This window comes from Monopterus albus, unplaced genomic scaffold (assembly GCF_001952655.1).
Source record: "Monopterus albus unplaced genomic scaffold, M_albus_1.0 scaffold223.1, whole genome shotgun sequence".
Lineage (NCBI taxonomy): Eukaryota > Metazoa > Chordata > Actinopteri > Synbranchiformes > Synbranchidae > Monopterus > Monopterus albus.
Window position 1 is genome coordinate 137,890 of NW_018128103.1, and position 14,628 is coordinate 152,517.

At 40.8% G+C, this 14,628-nt stretch overlaps 1 protein-coding gene across 2 annotated transcripts in view; it reads right to left on the reverse strand.

Annotated features, from left to right (window-relative positions):
• Nucleotides 1–1,399: 1,399 nt before the first annotated feature.
• Nucleotides 1,400–14,628, reverse strand: part of jph1b (junctophilin 1b) — a 29,968-nt gene continuing 16,739 nt past the window's right edge. For both annotated transcript variants that reach the window (XM_020619617.1, XM_020619616.1), the window contains 3 exons: nucleotides 11,816–12,243; nucleotides 10,816–10,912; nucleotides 1,400–5,473 (listed from right to left, as the gene is read on the reverse strand). In XM_020619617.1, the coding sequence (XP_020475273.1) occupies nucleotides 10,832–10,912; nucleotides 11,816–12,243 (509 nt within the window). In that variant the 3' untranslated portion in view covers nucleotides 1,400–5,473; nucleotides 10,816–10,831. The remainder of the gene's footprint in view (nucleotides 5,474–10,815; nucleotides 10,913–11,815; nucleotides 12,244–14,628) is intronic.

A 14,628-nucleotide genomic window follows, 5' to 3' on the forward strand; every position in this document is an offset into this window, starting at 1 on the left:
TTCTTTACCTACTGTAATTACCTTCAACTCCAACCTCAACTCCACCAAACCCCTCAATGCAGTGCTGATTTTAACAGCACAGGCCACAGAGGGGTAGAAATAAACACAGGGCCTGAAAATAGCAGGGTGGCACGGCATGTGGGTTAGTACAGCAGGGAGACGTCACTTCTAGTCTTTTTACTTGATTTATGCAAATTTGTGCTCAATCTTAGTTAAAACAGCTTTAACAGTGAGTAGAGACAAATCATTGTTGGTTTTAGTCTTTGTATGGGAATTGTTAACTGTTATGCTTAAAATGTCAGACCTTATCCTTTAAGCAAAATATGTATTTTTAATTCATTCTGTTTCCAAATTATATACAAAATTCTATTAAGGCAGACATTTTTCAGTGCAATAACAAAAAATGTAACTTTTTTCAAAAATTACTAAAGTGTAAGTTCATCTTTAATATTATAGAAATATTAATGTTGCAGTATACAAAAAATGAAGTCTTTTGTATTAAAAATCCACATTTTAAATGTAACCAAGTAGCCTGTGTTAAAAATACATTTCTGATATTTGTAAAACCAAACCGCTGGAAAATTGGCTATAAATTCAGTGAGTTATTGTTACTTTAGTTGTGCATGGACCTCCAGCCTTTGTACGTATCCATGCATTAGGAGGTGCGACACTGACATCCCAACATGGCGACCACCTTGACGCATACCGGTATTGAAGAGCAGTGGCTTATGCAGCATCCAGTGTTAATATCTATGGCTGCTGGTGGTGTTAGCATTACCAAGCCTGATCAGTGCTAAAAGTCAACATGGTACATGAGCAGGTATTTCTCAGCAGAGGCAGTAAACACAAGTGAACTTGCCGATGACCATGCCAACTTCAAAGCTCAGTGAAATACTTGGAGCTGACAAACAGCAATGTTAACCACAATAAACAGCAGGGCTACAACTCTCCCACAAGTCTCTGGCATCCAAACCAACCAAAACAAAACCAAATAAACAAAAAGCTGGTAATACCTGCAAGATAAACTAGGCACCACAATCATATCATAACAAAAATGGGTTGTGTCAAATCCTCCTATCAGGGTGAAACACGTTTAGGACGATGCTTTTTCTTTTCCTGATGTGAATTAACTACCATTAATAAAGAATTCAAATATTCCTATCTATATGCTAACCCTTTCTTCCAAATATACAAACATATGTGACAAGGCACTGTGTTTGGGGTGGTTGATTTCAAAGGGCCAGTACTTTAATGTGAAATCAGCAGCATTCATTACATTAAAAGTAAAGTCACTTTTGGCTTTTCCCGTTTTTTTAGGGGTCGCGCCACAGCGAATCGTCACACTGATGACTCGCATGTTGACATTTGGCACGTGTTTTACGCCGGATGCCCTTCCTGACGCAACCCTGATTCAAACCCGGGGCGCTGCGGCGAGAGTGCTGCGCCTTAACCACTAGCCTACCAGGGACGACCTCAGCTGAAAAATGTTCCTCAGAACATTCATTACTGATCTTAAAAAAACTGCTGGTCTTGAGGCCCCAACCATTGAAATGTATGGATATTAAACATACAATGAAAGCTAGTCTTACACTATGCTTCTATAAATCTGAATGAATTACTCAGATTATACCATGGTCTCTGACAGTACTGCTTAACCATATTTCAGCGCATACAACATTCTAACTGAACTCGCTTGGTCTGGAACAATAGGCGACAGCACTCCAGCTGAGAACCTCAAATGCTGATTGGCCAAATCCAAACAGGATACCACATATAACAGAACAACATCATTCAACCCATGCACATGATCTATATCTAAAAGTGACTGATCAACCACCTAATTAATATACAGAATAAAACTAAGCATATTAACTAAGACACTGATTGCAATTAGCATGAAATTTCAAAAGTTAGGTATACCTAACTGTACACCGTGTGTATTTCAATTAAAACAGATGTTTAGGAAAAAAATAGTACATCCTATCACAGTAATGCTTTATTTTTCAAGTCTGTAACTTCCTAATTATTTCCTAGAAAATTTCTTGGAAAGAACCTAATTAAACATATTTTAAAAATTACAAACCCATAAAATGAAGCATATTCACCATTATGTATAGAAACTTAAGCTTGTTATAATATGCAGGATATATCAACAATAAAATATATTTATGAGGCCACTGTTACACAGAACAGGCATCATACTATACTATCATGTAGAGAAATTATTACAAATGTCTCTTCCCTGACAAAATCCATTTTTAGTAACACATCAAATATAAACACAGTTCAACTATTATTTAGCAAACTCGTTATTTTATCTATATCTATCTATATGTATCATATATAACTCTATATATAGATATATTCTGAATCATATCCATGTGTTTTATAGCATATATATATTTTGTAGCAAACGATTTAAATGAACCCTTCTTCCAAGGACTTTTCTGCGCAGGATTCCTTGGATAGTCTGTGTTACTAAAATCATAGGACTTAGCAGTAGTTCACATTTTTAACACTGCAATGAAGCCACTGTGTGTGATAAAGGCTCTGCCATAAAATTTATGGAAACTGTGTTGTGACCGGCAACATCAATAAATAGCAATTCTCAAATTACTAACAAAATACAGTATATAGTACAGTATAAAATGGTACAACAAAACTCAAGTTAACAGCTCCACATTTCCCAGAATGGCCACAAGCTCATACAGTGTAGTGGCTAAACGTACAATGATAACGTCAACACTAGTCTGTCAACAAAGGTAGATGCAAACATCAGGACTAGGTGAGTAGGAAAAGGTCATTTTCCTGGATAATATATGCTATATAAAATACAGTATATTGCTTATGCTATGTTAATGTAGTTCAAAGAAAAAAAGAATATCAGCAAGTACTGTTTTGCATATGGATCACATTTTTGCACACTGGTACATAGTACAGACACCAGTGGAACTATATGTCACTGTACAGCATTGCTGTTTAAGTCAGTACCTTTGAATGTTTGTTTTTCTAGTGCAATAGATGGGCACCATGGTATTCCAGGTAATGTTGACAGCACATGCAGACAGCACAAGACCAACCTAACACCAGGTTTTAGTGTTAACACTTTTCCTAAACAGATTTTAAAATCCTATTTCAAGCCTGTCTTATAGACATTCATGTCAGATTTTATCATAGCAGCTACTTATGCCCACTGCAGAACAGCTTGTAGTTGCTCATACACAACTACAAACCTACTGTCACAACACTCTTGATCTCATTTCATACTACAACTCTGAACTAGAGTCATGCATGTAAATATCTGTTTAGGAAAAATGAAACGGAGCTCTTCATACCACTGATACTTGACTTCTTGTCTCTATTGACCAAATTACAGCTCCTGATTCAGACCAAAGCAGAAGATGAGACATTTGAATCTCAGTAGCCCACATTTAGTTAACCTGAGCTACAGATACTCTCAACGCGGTGAACCAGGTCAGACCAATCCAGACATTTACCAGTCATTTTGTGACATTTAACTCCAACTGTCGTCCAGTCAGTTTTAGTTTTATTCATTTTCCACCATGGGCCTATCTTTGGCCTAACTTTGATAAAGCACTGAAATTATAACAGTTCAGGTAATTATATTTTTAAATTAAAAATGTCTACCCAATGTTAGGCTTAGTTTCATCTGCTAATTAAAAAACTATACACACACACACACACACACATACATACACACACTCACATACATATACCCTGGTATATATAGCTATAAAACCACAAACCCTATCCGACCATAGACAGGACATAATAGCCAGTGTTGAATTTAGTAGTAATGTGGATTGTGGAAGCACAAGTGAAAACAATGAAAAACCTAAAAATCTAAATGCATGATTCAGTGCTAAGTGTCAGTGACGGCAGATACAAGCAGTGATCATGTCAAATAGAATCTTACTTTCACTGATTAAAAGAGGAATTTAGTTCCAACAACTCCAACACCTATTGTACTTTGACAAAACAGATTACAAGTAGGAAATTAACTATAGTATAATAGTTACAAAATAAAAATGAACAACTTAAACTGTTTAAAAATTACGAGGTTCTGGTTAAGCCTCCAAAATGCAACTTTAGCCTTTTATTTTGGAATAAAACCCCTCTGATTGTCTAATGTGCACCTCATTTGGTAGAGAAAACAGCAGGTGCTGAGATCCACAGAAACGGATAAAAACAGATATGAACAGATCGATTGACAGAGTGTGATAGAAATAGAGCTACTCTCCCAGGACCCGGGAGAGGGAGAGTCAGCAGAGCGCTTCACATTCCTGCCCGGGCTCCTCTCACCCACCACCACATCACTCTGTAAAACGGTAAGGCAGCTGTTGGCTTCCATCAGCTCAAAGTGCATAACTAAACATATCCAGTCCACCGCCCACCCACCCACAAACACACAAATAGCAGAAATAGACACACATGTAAAATACACTGAGATTTATCCACAGGCTTGGTTTTCATCCAAATCAATTTTGTGGATTTTTATGTAACAGAAGGTTAAGCACAAGCAACAAAATTCAACAAAAACTGCTCCGCCATCAGTAAAACATCTTCATGCCCAATTGAAGCAGAATAATGCTTCTTAATCAACACAATATGCAAAATTTGGCAGCACAAGGGCATTGACTGACTAAATGATAAAGTCTTGTGTGACTGACCCGGAACAGCCTGATTAAAGTGCACTCCCTGGCTTTCATAAATGTCTGATATAACATAACTGTCCCTCTAAAGTGTAAGTAGCCTATCTGATGATAGTTACTTTGAATGAAAGCCTGACATCTGACATTAGTTGAACTGAGGGACAGTAATGAATTTTCCAGTGCTATTTAACACTTCACTCTTCTGGTGGATCATTTAGGAAACAAGTTCCCTGCAACTCAGCTGGGCGAGGGACAAGCATTTTATTGCAGCATTTCAAAACTTCCAAATTTTCTGAACAGTTGGATGGAAATGGATCTATAGGCCGACAAGCATACACACTTACAAGCATTTATCGGCAGTATAGATGCCAGACCTCACACTCACTCATATTCATTCTACTCTCCAGGCCTCCTGTTATTTCTAACCCTGACAGAGAATCAACACTGGGGCTCAGGGGTCCATTTCCAACCTGCAACTACTTGCTTCAGCTTTCACTGCACTTTGACTAAAGTCACAAATCATTGCCAGTCCACCCAAGTTGGACTCAGACACTGAAGACAGTCATTTAGTCCATCCAGAGAGAGGGCTGAGTGGCGGGTTGGTGGTGGAGGTTTCATCTTTCTCTCTCTCTGCTCCTCTGCCCTCTCCTCTCGTCTTTTTCCTCCCCTTCTACTCCTCCTCGTCTATTTTCAGTCTTTCGTTTTGCCCGTGTCAGCTTTTCTGACTGGCGCCATTTTTTGAAAGGCCCATTTGGCTGATGGAGAGTTAGCAGTGTGAGGGAGTAGTTTGGATGAGTCCGCTGCAGGGTCAGAAAAGTTGAGGATTATGTTGAATGATGTTCAGGAACTTGGTCTGCAGCCCTATTGCAACTCTGTAGATACTGTATATTGACCTACTTTGAAAACAAATACAATTCTCTAGATAGAAAACCTGGAATAAACAGCTAGTTAGTACATGTACATAGATACAGTAGGTGAGGGGTGGGGGTTGTAACACTTCAAAAATTATGAAAGTGCAAATAAAAATATATCATGCGAAAGAAAACACAATGACCAGGGGACATTTCAGAAAGCTGGTTTAAAGCTGGGGTCTGCAATTTGGAGAGCTAGATGGATTTGGGTAGAGAATTTGAAAGAGTACAAAGCCCAGGTCCATCCCTCTGCCTCTCCATTGAGCTTCTGCCCTGCCTCCTGCAGAGAGGGTTCTCGTGCACACCGAGATTAGTAACCATGGCTGCAGAGCTACACACTGAAGAAACTGCAAACTTTACTCTACATACCTGGAGAAAAATATTTTCCAATGACTGTACCTTTGCTGTATTTCAGCAAATACCTCATCCTCATTTCATTACCTATGTATGTGTTTAGAAATACACAATCTAACTTTGTGAAAACAGCTATGTTACAGCATTTCTGAACATATGGTACCAGAGGCTTCATATAGACTTGTTTACTTAGTTAGCTAACAGCTAACTCAGATTCTTACACTTGCCCATTTTTCCAGCTTGCTCAACACAGTGACAGGTGCCACTGCAACAGATAGTGTTATTCATTTCACCTGCCAGTGGTCATAATGTTATGCCCGATCGGTGTATATATACACATATACACACTGTCAGAAAAGCTCTGAGATTGTTATAAACAATGGTTACATTTACAGTTAATTGCACTTAGGGTTGTCGTTCTGTACAGCCATGGATGAACTCTTCAGAGTGATGGCCTGGGGGAAGAAACTGTCCTTGTGTCTTGTTGTCTTGGTGCACAGTGTCCTGTAGCGCCATCCAGAGGGGAGGAGTTCAAACAGCACGCTGAAGTCTGTTCCTGTCCTGTCCTTCCAGACAGTGAAGGAAGTGCAGAGAACAGACTCTGATTCCACTGTATCAGCAGCTCCTGGGGCAGGTCGAACTTCCTGAGCTGGTGCATAAAGCACATCCTCTGCTGTGCCTTCTTGGTGATGGTGCTGATGTTGGACGTCCACTTCAGGTCCTGGGAGATAGTGGAGCCCAGGAACTTGAAGGTCTCTACTGCTGATACAGTGCTGCTGAGTATGGTGAGGGGTGGGGGGCTTTTCTTAAAGGCCACTACCACCTTCACTGTTTTCAGTGTGTTCAGCTTCAGGTTGTTGCGACCACACCACAGGGCCAGCTGTTCAACCTCCTGTCTGTAGGCCAACTCAGATAAGACCGATGACCATTGTGTTATCTACAACCTTCAGGAGTTTAACGCAGGGATCCTCGGTGTAGAGTGAAAACATCTGCGGGGAGTACTGTACTGATAGTCTGGGTGCTGGATGTAGTTTTTCCCAGCATCACCTGCTGCTTCCTGTCTGTCAAAAAGCTGGTGATCCACTGACATGTGGGGGCAGGCACAGTGAGCTGGGTCAGTTTAGAGCGAAGGATGTATGGGATGATGGTGCTGAACACCAAGCTGAAGTCCACAAAATCCCAAGCATAGGTCCCTGGGGGGTCAAGGTGTTGCAGGATGTAATGCAGTGCCATGTTGACTGCATCATCCACTGACCTGTTTGCCTAGTAGGCAAACTGCAGGGGTTCCAGCAAGGGGTCTGTGATGGCCTTCAGATGGGCCAACACCAGTCTCTCAAAGGCCTTAAAAGCTACAGATGTCAAAGTGACAGGTCTGCAGTCATTCATTTCACTGATGGAGGGTTTCTTGGGAACCATGGTCATGTTGGAGGGTTTGAAGCAGGAGGGGACTTCACACAACTCCAGTGATCTGTTGAAGATACAGTATGTGTTAAGCTGAGGGCCAGCTGATTGGCACGGGCTTTCAGACAGGAGGGGGGGTCACACTGTCTGGGTCTGGTGCCTTTTTGATCTTCTGACTCTGAAAAAGGCCCTGCACCTCCTTTTCACAAATCCTCAGGGATGGGGGCTGGGGCAAAGGGAGGTGATCATAGGGAGGGCAGCTGCTGGGTCTGAGGTGAGGTGGGTGAGGGGGGAGTTCTGCTTCTCAAACCTACACTTAAACACATTCAGGTCATCTGGTTTCCTGTAGCTAGTGATGTCCTGTAGGCTTCCCCACAGAGACGAGGGGTCGTTGGCTGAAACCTGGTTTTCAGAGTCGCTCTGCTTTGCTGCTCTGATCTCCCTTGTTAATGTGTTCCGGGCCTGGCTGTACAGGATCCTGTCCCCCACTCATCATTACTTTTAGATTCTGCATGTGCATGAGATGATTGACAGTGGGTTGCACCACATCCTGGCTCTGATTGGTAGTTCACATTTGGGCACGGTGGATTTTTTTCGGATATACAGGCACTAGGAAGAGCCAGAGGAACCTGATGTTTTCACAGAACATCTGTCTTATGTGTTACTGTCAAGATATGATGACAATTTCAGCAAATATGACAATAAGTCATCTTTATAAAAGTTACAGACCCCAGCTTTAACAAACTCTGAAGTTAACCCTGAGCTGTGAGGTGACCCACACTGACATGGACAACTCTGGGTTCTGAGTTCCAGAACAGCTGATGAGAGATAGTTCACTCAACTCTGAGTATGTTCAGTCTGGGTGCTGACTATAAAAAGCCACTATCAATGGAGCTCTAATACTATGATTCACCTGGCAACAAGTAAATAAATAGCAGAGCTGCCATTTTAATCCAGTGGAGCTAGAAATATTAGCGTGCGATAATGCACAGTCATCTTTAAAATACAGAGCAGCAGCAGTGAAAGTGCCTGAGATGGAGAACAGGGTCTAAACACTGTTACATTGTATTCGGTGTACCCCATTCAATCATTTATTCAGCTGTGAGCTGATGGGGGCAAAGTGCTGCTGGCAGCAGAATATGAAATCAAACACATAAGACACACATTTATTTCTAGATTAGATTAGATTTTAGTCTACAGTAACTTCATGTAATGATGGTTTTGTGATCTGCAGGTGGAAAAGCATTAAGGTTAAAAGGTCTGTACATTTTTAGACACCACTCAGACATTTTTAAATCTTACTCTGTTGCAGCTAATACACATTTAAATGTAGTGAATTTGAAAGTCACTGAAATGTTGTTAAAACAAGATTATATGCAAATTCAAAAACTACTTTTAAATTGCATTTAGTCCAGTTTTACAATGTTGACGTCTTTAAAGCTGCACTACAATCATCCTCCCTCAGAAACATTCACATAGTCTCTGATATGATCAGCAACCAGGACAGGAATGTTCCAACGCAACCAAGAACAGCATCAGTGTGTCATGTGACTTCAGCTTCACACTGATTTGTTAAGTGCATACAGTGATCACAGTAACGTAGCCTACAGTACAATATGTTTGGGTGCAGGGGAACTGACTGACAACCTGACAGGTGTCTTCATCTCCACAGAGTCACAGTGTTAGAAAAGCAGACAGTACCAATTTTATCCTGAGCTGACGGCGAATCCACGCTGTGCTATAGGCTACTGATGACCATTAAAGCAATCATATGAGTTAAGATAGGTCTTGGGTAAAAAACTATTAGGCTACTATCCAATTGAAACTTTATTTCATAGAGTAAGTTACTGCAGTAACTGATTCAGGTCTGACTTCAAGTGATCTGTTTCTGGAACTCAGTTTCTCCCAGTTGAGGGTGAACAAATGTTTTCCCATCCTTTCCAAAAACAAAAATACAAGAGCAAAAGTGAAAGGAATGAACTGAACAAATGAACTGTGCTAATCTGCTCTAAAGTACGCTTCACACATCAGCACGTCTGGCTTATTACCAAGCTATCTACAGTAGGAACAAAGCATTACATCCAAACAAAAGATAGTATCAGAGCTCATGTAACACTGATACTCCAGCAACCCCGACCAACGTTACCTGAGAGTGTTTCATTGGGCAAACGCTTCAGTTAGCCTTCCTCCTAGATGTCTTTTCTCTTTTAATATACAAATAAAACATGGGGATATGTACTAAGGTCATTTTCAGGTGCTGTTCGTGTGTTTGTATTTACTAAGGAGTCGCAGTGGGAGTTTTCACTGGAAAAACAGATTAAATGTGACAAAGCAGTGTCCGTGTGCATGTCCGGTCTCATGCAATATGCATTTTAAGGCTTTGCCATTCAGGGATGCAAAAATCAGGAAGGAGAGAATGGAGATGGTTTACTGTCCCACTTGGTCAGCTTGTGCACAGACACTCACATCCTTACCAGCTGAAGCACATTCAAATGAACACAGCTACGGCTATGTTCATTTACATCATCAGTGCTGGTAAATACGCTGCTAAATTTAAAAATTGTGGTGCCGCAATAGTTTTCCCTGCTGGATGGTAATTGGCGAAAGGTTTAGTACAGATCCCCCATAGTGTTTGAAAATATCAACAAGTAAGCTAAACACCCACACAGGGTTACATTTTTCCCTAATAAATTACAGTATACTAGCTAGCTCTAGTTCATGCAGTTACATTATTAATGTGTATTATCAGCTGGTGGGGAGAATATTTAAATAATGATCATAAGTGATTTAGAAACACAACTTACTAACATTTAAACCAAACATTTCTATTATACTAACAAATCTCTTGTTTCATCAAGTGAGTGAGCCTAGAAACATTACAACAGTTCTGTTAACATGAGTTCTTTAGGTGGGGAATGCAGGACAACCAAGTTTTACCCTTTTACTTCAAATCAACTGAAATCATTACTGATTTTAATTGTTCATGAATTTGACACTCCTTGTTATTATATTGCAGCCAATGTAGTTACATTAAAATTAGAAGAAAGAATGAGTCCTCTGGCACAGATATACTGTAGCACCTCGAAAATGTTCACTACTCTATCATTTTGGCATAATGTGCCTTTACTCCTTAACATGAATGGTGAGGTTATAAATGAATGCCTGCTGTGGGTTATTTACAAAGCTCCAGGTATTTAGCATAGCTGAACTGCTAAAGCATGGCTAAGGCTAGAGCCACACTAGTATGTTATATCAAAGTGTAGGTATAGAAAAAAAATCTATTCATGAGACAATACTAGAGTGAATAGTGTGGCGATGGCCCAGAATGAAAAAGCATATAATTCAAAAGTTTCAAATATTCAATTGATTTTGATGTGATTTAAATGATCCACAAAACCTCGTGCAATTTATAAATTGAATATACCATTCTTTCAGTTATGACTTTTTGGAACAAAGTAGTTCATAATAATTCTTACCCGAGTTGAAATTTGGTCAGGTGAGGAAATGGACGAAAATGATTGCTAGACCTACGTTCAGCAGCATCACAAGAGCGACCAAGATAGAGTTAGGGCCCTGTGGAAACACAAGAAAAGCTGATGTTGTATGTGTTCTGAATGAAGCCTGTTACATTAACATGCATACATATGAGTGAAGATCCTCCAAAAGAGGACAGAGGCATGATGGCACATCTCTCAAGCTTTCGACTAATTAATACTAGTATACTTTTGAATTTACATGAATGGATTACACACTATGTGGGAAACAATTCCACTACAGCAGATGTCTATCTGACAATGCTTTTACAAAATTTAAGGAAATAATTCCATCATTATTTACTTCAGTGCCATTTGGCAACACAATGGAGGGAGGCCACCTTAACTTTACTCCCACACAGGTTGATAATCTTGTTGATAGTGCTGCAGCCTCTCTGCATAAAACACTTGATTGTTGCCCCTCTGAAAAAGAAGGCAGTGAAACAGAGGAGGCCCCGTGGTACAGCTCGCAGCTCTGCTCCCTAAAGCAGGCATCATGAAAACTGGAAAGGAGGTGGCGCTCCACTAAGTCAGAAGAGTTTTTCCTATCCTGGAAAGATAGTTTAATAACATATAAAAAGTCCTTTGTAGTGCTGGAACCACATACTATTCATCACTGATTGAGGAAAATAAGAACAAGCCCAGGTTTCTTTTCAGCACTGTAGCCAGGCTGACAAAGAGCCACAGTGCTGTTGAGCTTAACATTCCCTTAGATCTCAGCAGCAATGACTTCATGAGCTTCTTTACAAATAAAATCACAACTATTAGAGAAAAAAATAATCAAATCATTCCCACAGCTCTCACAGACATGCCATCAAGTACAATGGCTTTAGAAACATCTGTAAGACCCCATTTATACTTAGACTGCTTCTCTCCCATTGATCTCTCTGAGTTGACCTCAACAATTGCTTATAAGCATGTATGGAACCGTAATCAAACTCACCGACTCCTCTACAATTTCAGGATCTATTTCCACACTAGATTTCTTGGTTTCTGCAAGGTTCTTTGTTTTGGTTGATTCCTGTTTTTTTGGCTTGGCAGGCTCCAGTGCTTTGGTGCTGTCTTTTGATGGAACTGGTGAAAGACTCGGGGCTGGCGGGGATTTTAGAGCTGGCGTCCAAATTTGTTTTGCTTGTGGCGACATCCGTGCATGGCTCGATGGGTGAAGGTCATCATCTATACCAGTTGGTGCATCAGGTGGTGAAATCTTGACATCTGCCTTGACATAGTAACCATGGTACTGGGGGTGAATCTGCCCATTGCTAGGGTAACTGCTGACTGTCGTGGTAACAGCTGGTTTGACTGCCAAAGGAGTCTCCTGTTGCCTCACTTCCTGTCTGAGAGAAGGTTTTGATGCTGCCTTTGTTATGCCTGCCAGGTAGAAGAAAGAAAAAGTGAAGAGAATCAGTTAACCAAATAGTCAACACATACTGTATACTGGCTGTGGCAGAAGGCAGAGTGAGTTGTCTACTATTTAGACCCTATTCAATCTCTTATCTGCATCTCGAACTGACACCGAACCCCAAATCACTCCTGATAGTGAAGCCAGCACATTGCAAGGTAATTTGCTGCCCTCAGTGTGTGTGAACAGCTGCAACTGCAAATCACTTTTGATAAAAGCGCTACACTATATTACACAGTCCATGGATTGTACATGAACCCCAAGTTTATTATGATGTGTTGCAACTAAAGATCACCAGCTGTTAACAAGGCCCTACTGTGGTCCTTTTAAACACTGTTTGTGTTTCATTTCATAATGCAAACTAGAGCAACAGGAATGAATAAACAGCTTATAATATCCACGCTTATAGAGAATAACAGATGGTGTGCAGACCATTAACTAATAATGATGTGACTATTCTGCCCTTTTATAATGAAGAAGCCTGGTTTCTTAAGCCCCTTTCAGACATTGTCCTGTGAATTTTCAGGTGACATGTAGCCATGTAGCAGTTGCTTTTTTGGCATTCAGACAAAGCGCTGCTGTGCGTGAAATACTCGGGAAGGCTTTGTTCAAACACAGCAGGACCTAGCTGGGTAAAGCCACAACATTCACGTGACATCCAACATCACAGGAGACACACACTGCTATTCCTCTGCCGTCTGCACTGAGGATAAGCAGTTCTTTGATTTCCACGCTAACCCATTCTGTATTAGCCGATGCTGCTAAACCGTATCTTCTCAGTAAACTTTGGACTAGTGAGTGATGTTACATTCTTTTTATCTTTATGCCTAAATTTCACTGCCTACCTGAAATATACACCAGAGAGAGAGAGGGAGAGAAAGAGAGGAGCAATGGTTAGGTGAGCTACAGAGTGAATGAAGAGAGCGAGCAGTGTTTGCTAGAACAAAGCAGTAAAACAGATAAACTGTTGTGCATTGTGCTATAGCCCTGTTGTCATCTTGACTGTGCCCTTACCAACAATTTGGCCACTTCAGTTCAGACATTTAGCTGGCTGTTTGACTAGGTCTGACCACGAAGAACTGCCAGTAACACCTTTCCGGCTACACAGCGCAGGCTTTGTTCAGACATGGCGCATAGATATGAAATACACTGTGTGCACAATTATTAGGCAAGTGAGTATTTTGACCATATCATCATTTTATCCATAATTTCCAACTCCAAGCAGTATAAACTTGAACGCTTATTGGACTTAATGCATATCAGGTGATGTGTTTTAGTGTAACGAGGGAGGGTGTGGCCTAAGGAGATCAACACCCTATATCATGGTGTGCATAATTATTAGGCAGAATGTTCTCCTCTGGAAAAATGGGCCAAAAAAGAGATTTAACTGACTCTGAAAAGTCAAAAATTGTAAAAAGTCTTTCACAGGGATGCAGCACTCTTGAAATATCTAAGATATTGGGGCGTGATCACAGAACCATCAAACATTTTATAGCAAATAGTCACCAGGGTCGCCAGAAACGTGTTGAGAAGAAAAGACGCAAATTAACCACCAGAGATTTGAGAAGAATCAAATATGAAGCTACCAGGAACCCATTATCCTCCAGTGCTGCCATATTCCACAACTGCAACCTACCTGGAGTGTCAAGAAGTACAAGGTGTTCAGTTCTCAGAGACATGGCCAAGGTAAGAAAGGCTGAAACCCGACCACCTCTGAACAAGACACATAAGTTGAAATGTCAAGAATGGGCCAAGAAATATCTGAACACAGATTTTTCAAAGGTTTTGTGGACTGATGAGATGAGAGCGACTCTTGACAGACCAGATGGATGAGCCCGTGGTTGGATCAGTAACGGACACAGAGCTCCACTTCGACTCAGACGCCAGCAAGGTGGAGGTGGGGTACTGGTATGGGCTGGTATTATTAAAGATGAGCTAGTTGGACCTTTTCGGGTTGAAAATGAACTCAAAATCAACTCTCAGACCTACTGCCAATTTTTAGAAGACACTTTCTTCAAGCAGTGGTACAGGAAAAAGTCTGCATCTTTCAAGAAGACTTTGATTTTTATGCAAGACAACGCTCCATCACATGCATCAAAGTACTCCACTGCGTGGCTGGCCAGTAAAGGCCTTAAAGATGAAAAACTAATGACATGGCCCCCTTCTTCACCTGACTTAAACCCTATTGAGAACCTTTGGGCCCTTCTTAAGCAGGAAATTTACAGTGAAGGTAAACAGTACACCTCTCTGAACAGTCTCTGGGAGGCTGTGGTTGCGGCTGCACAAAAAGTTGATTCTGACCAGATCAAAAAACTGACTGACTCTGTGAATGGAAGGCTTGTGTGACTGTTATC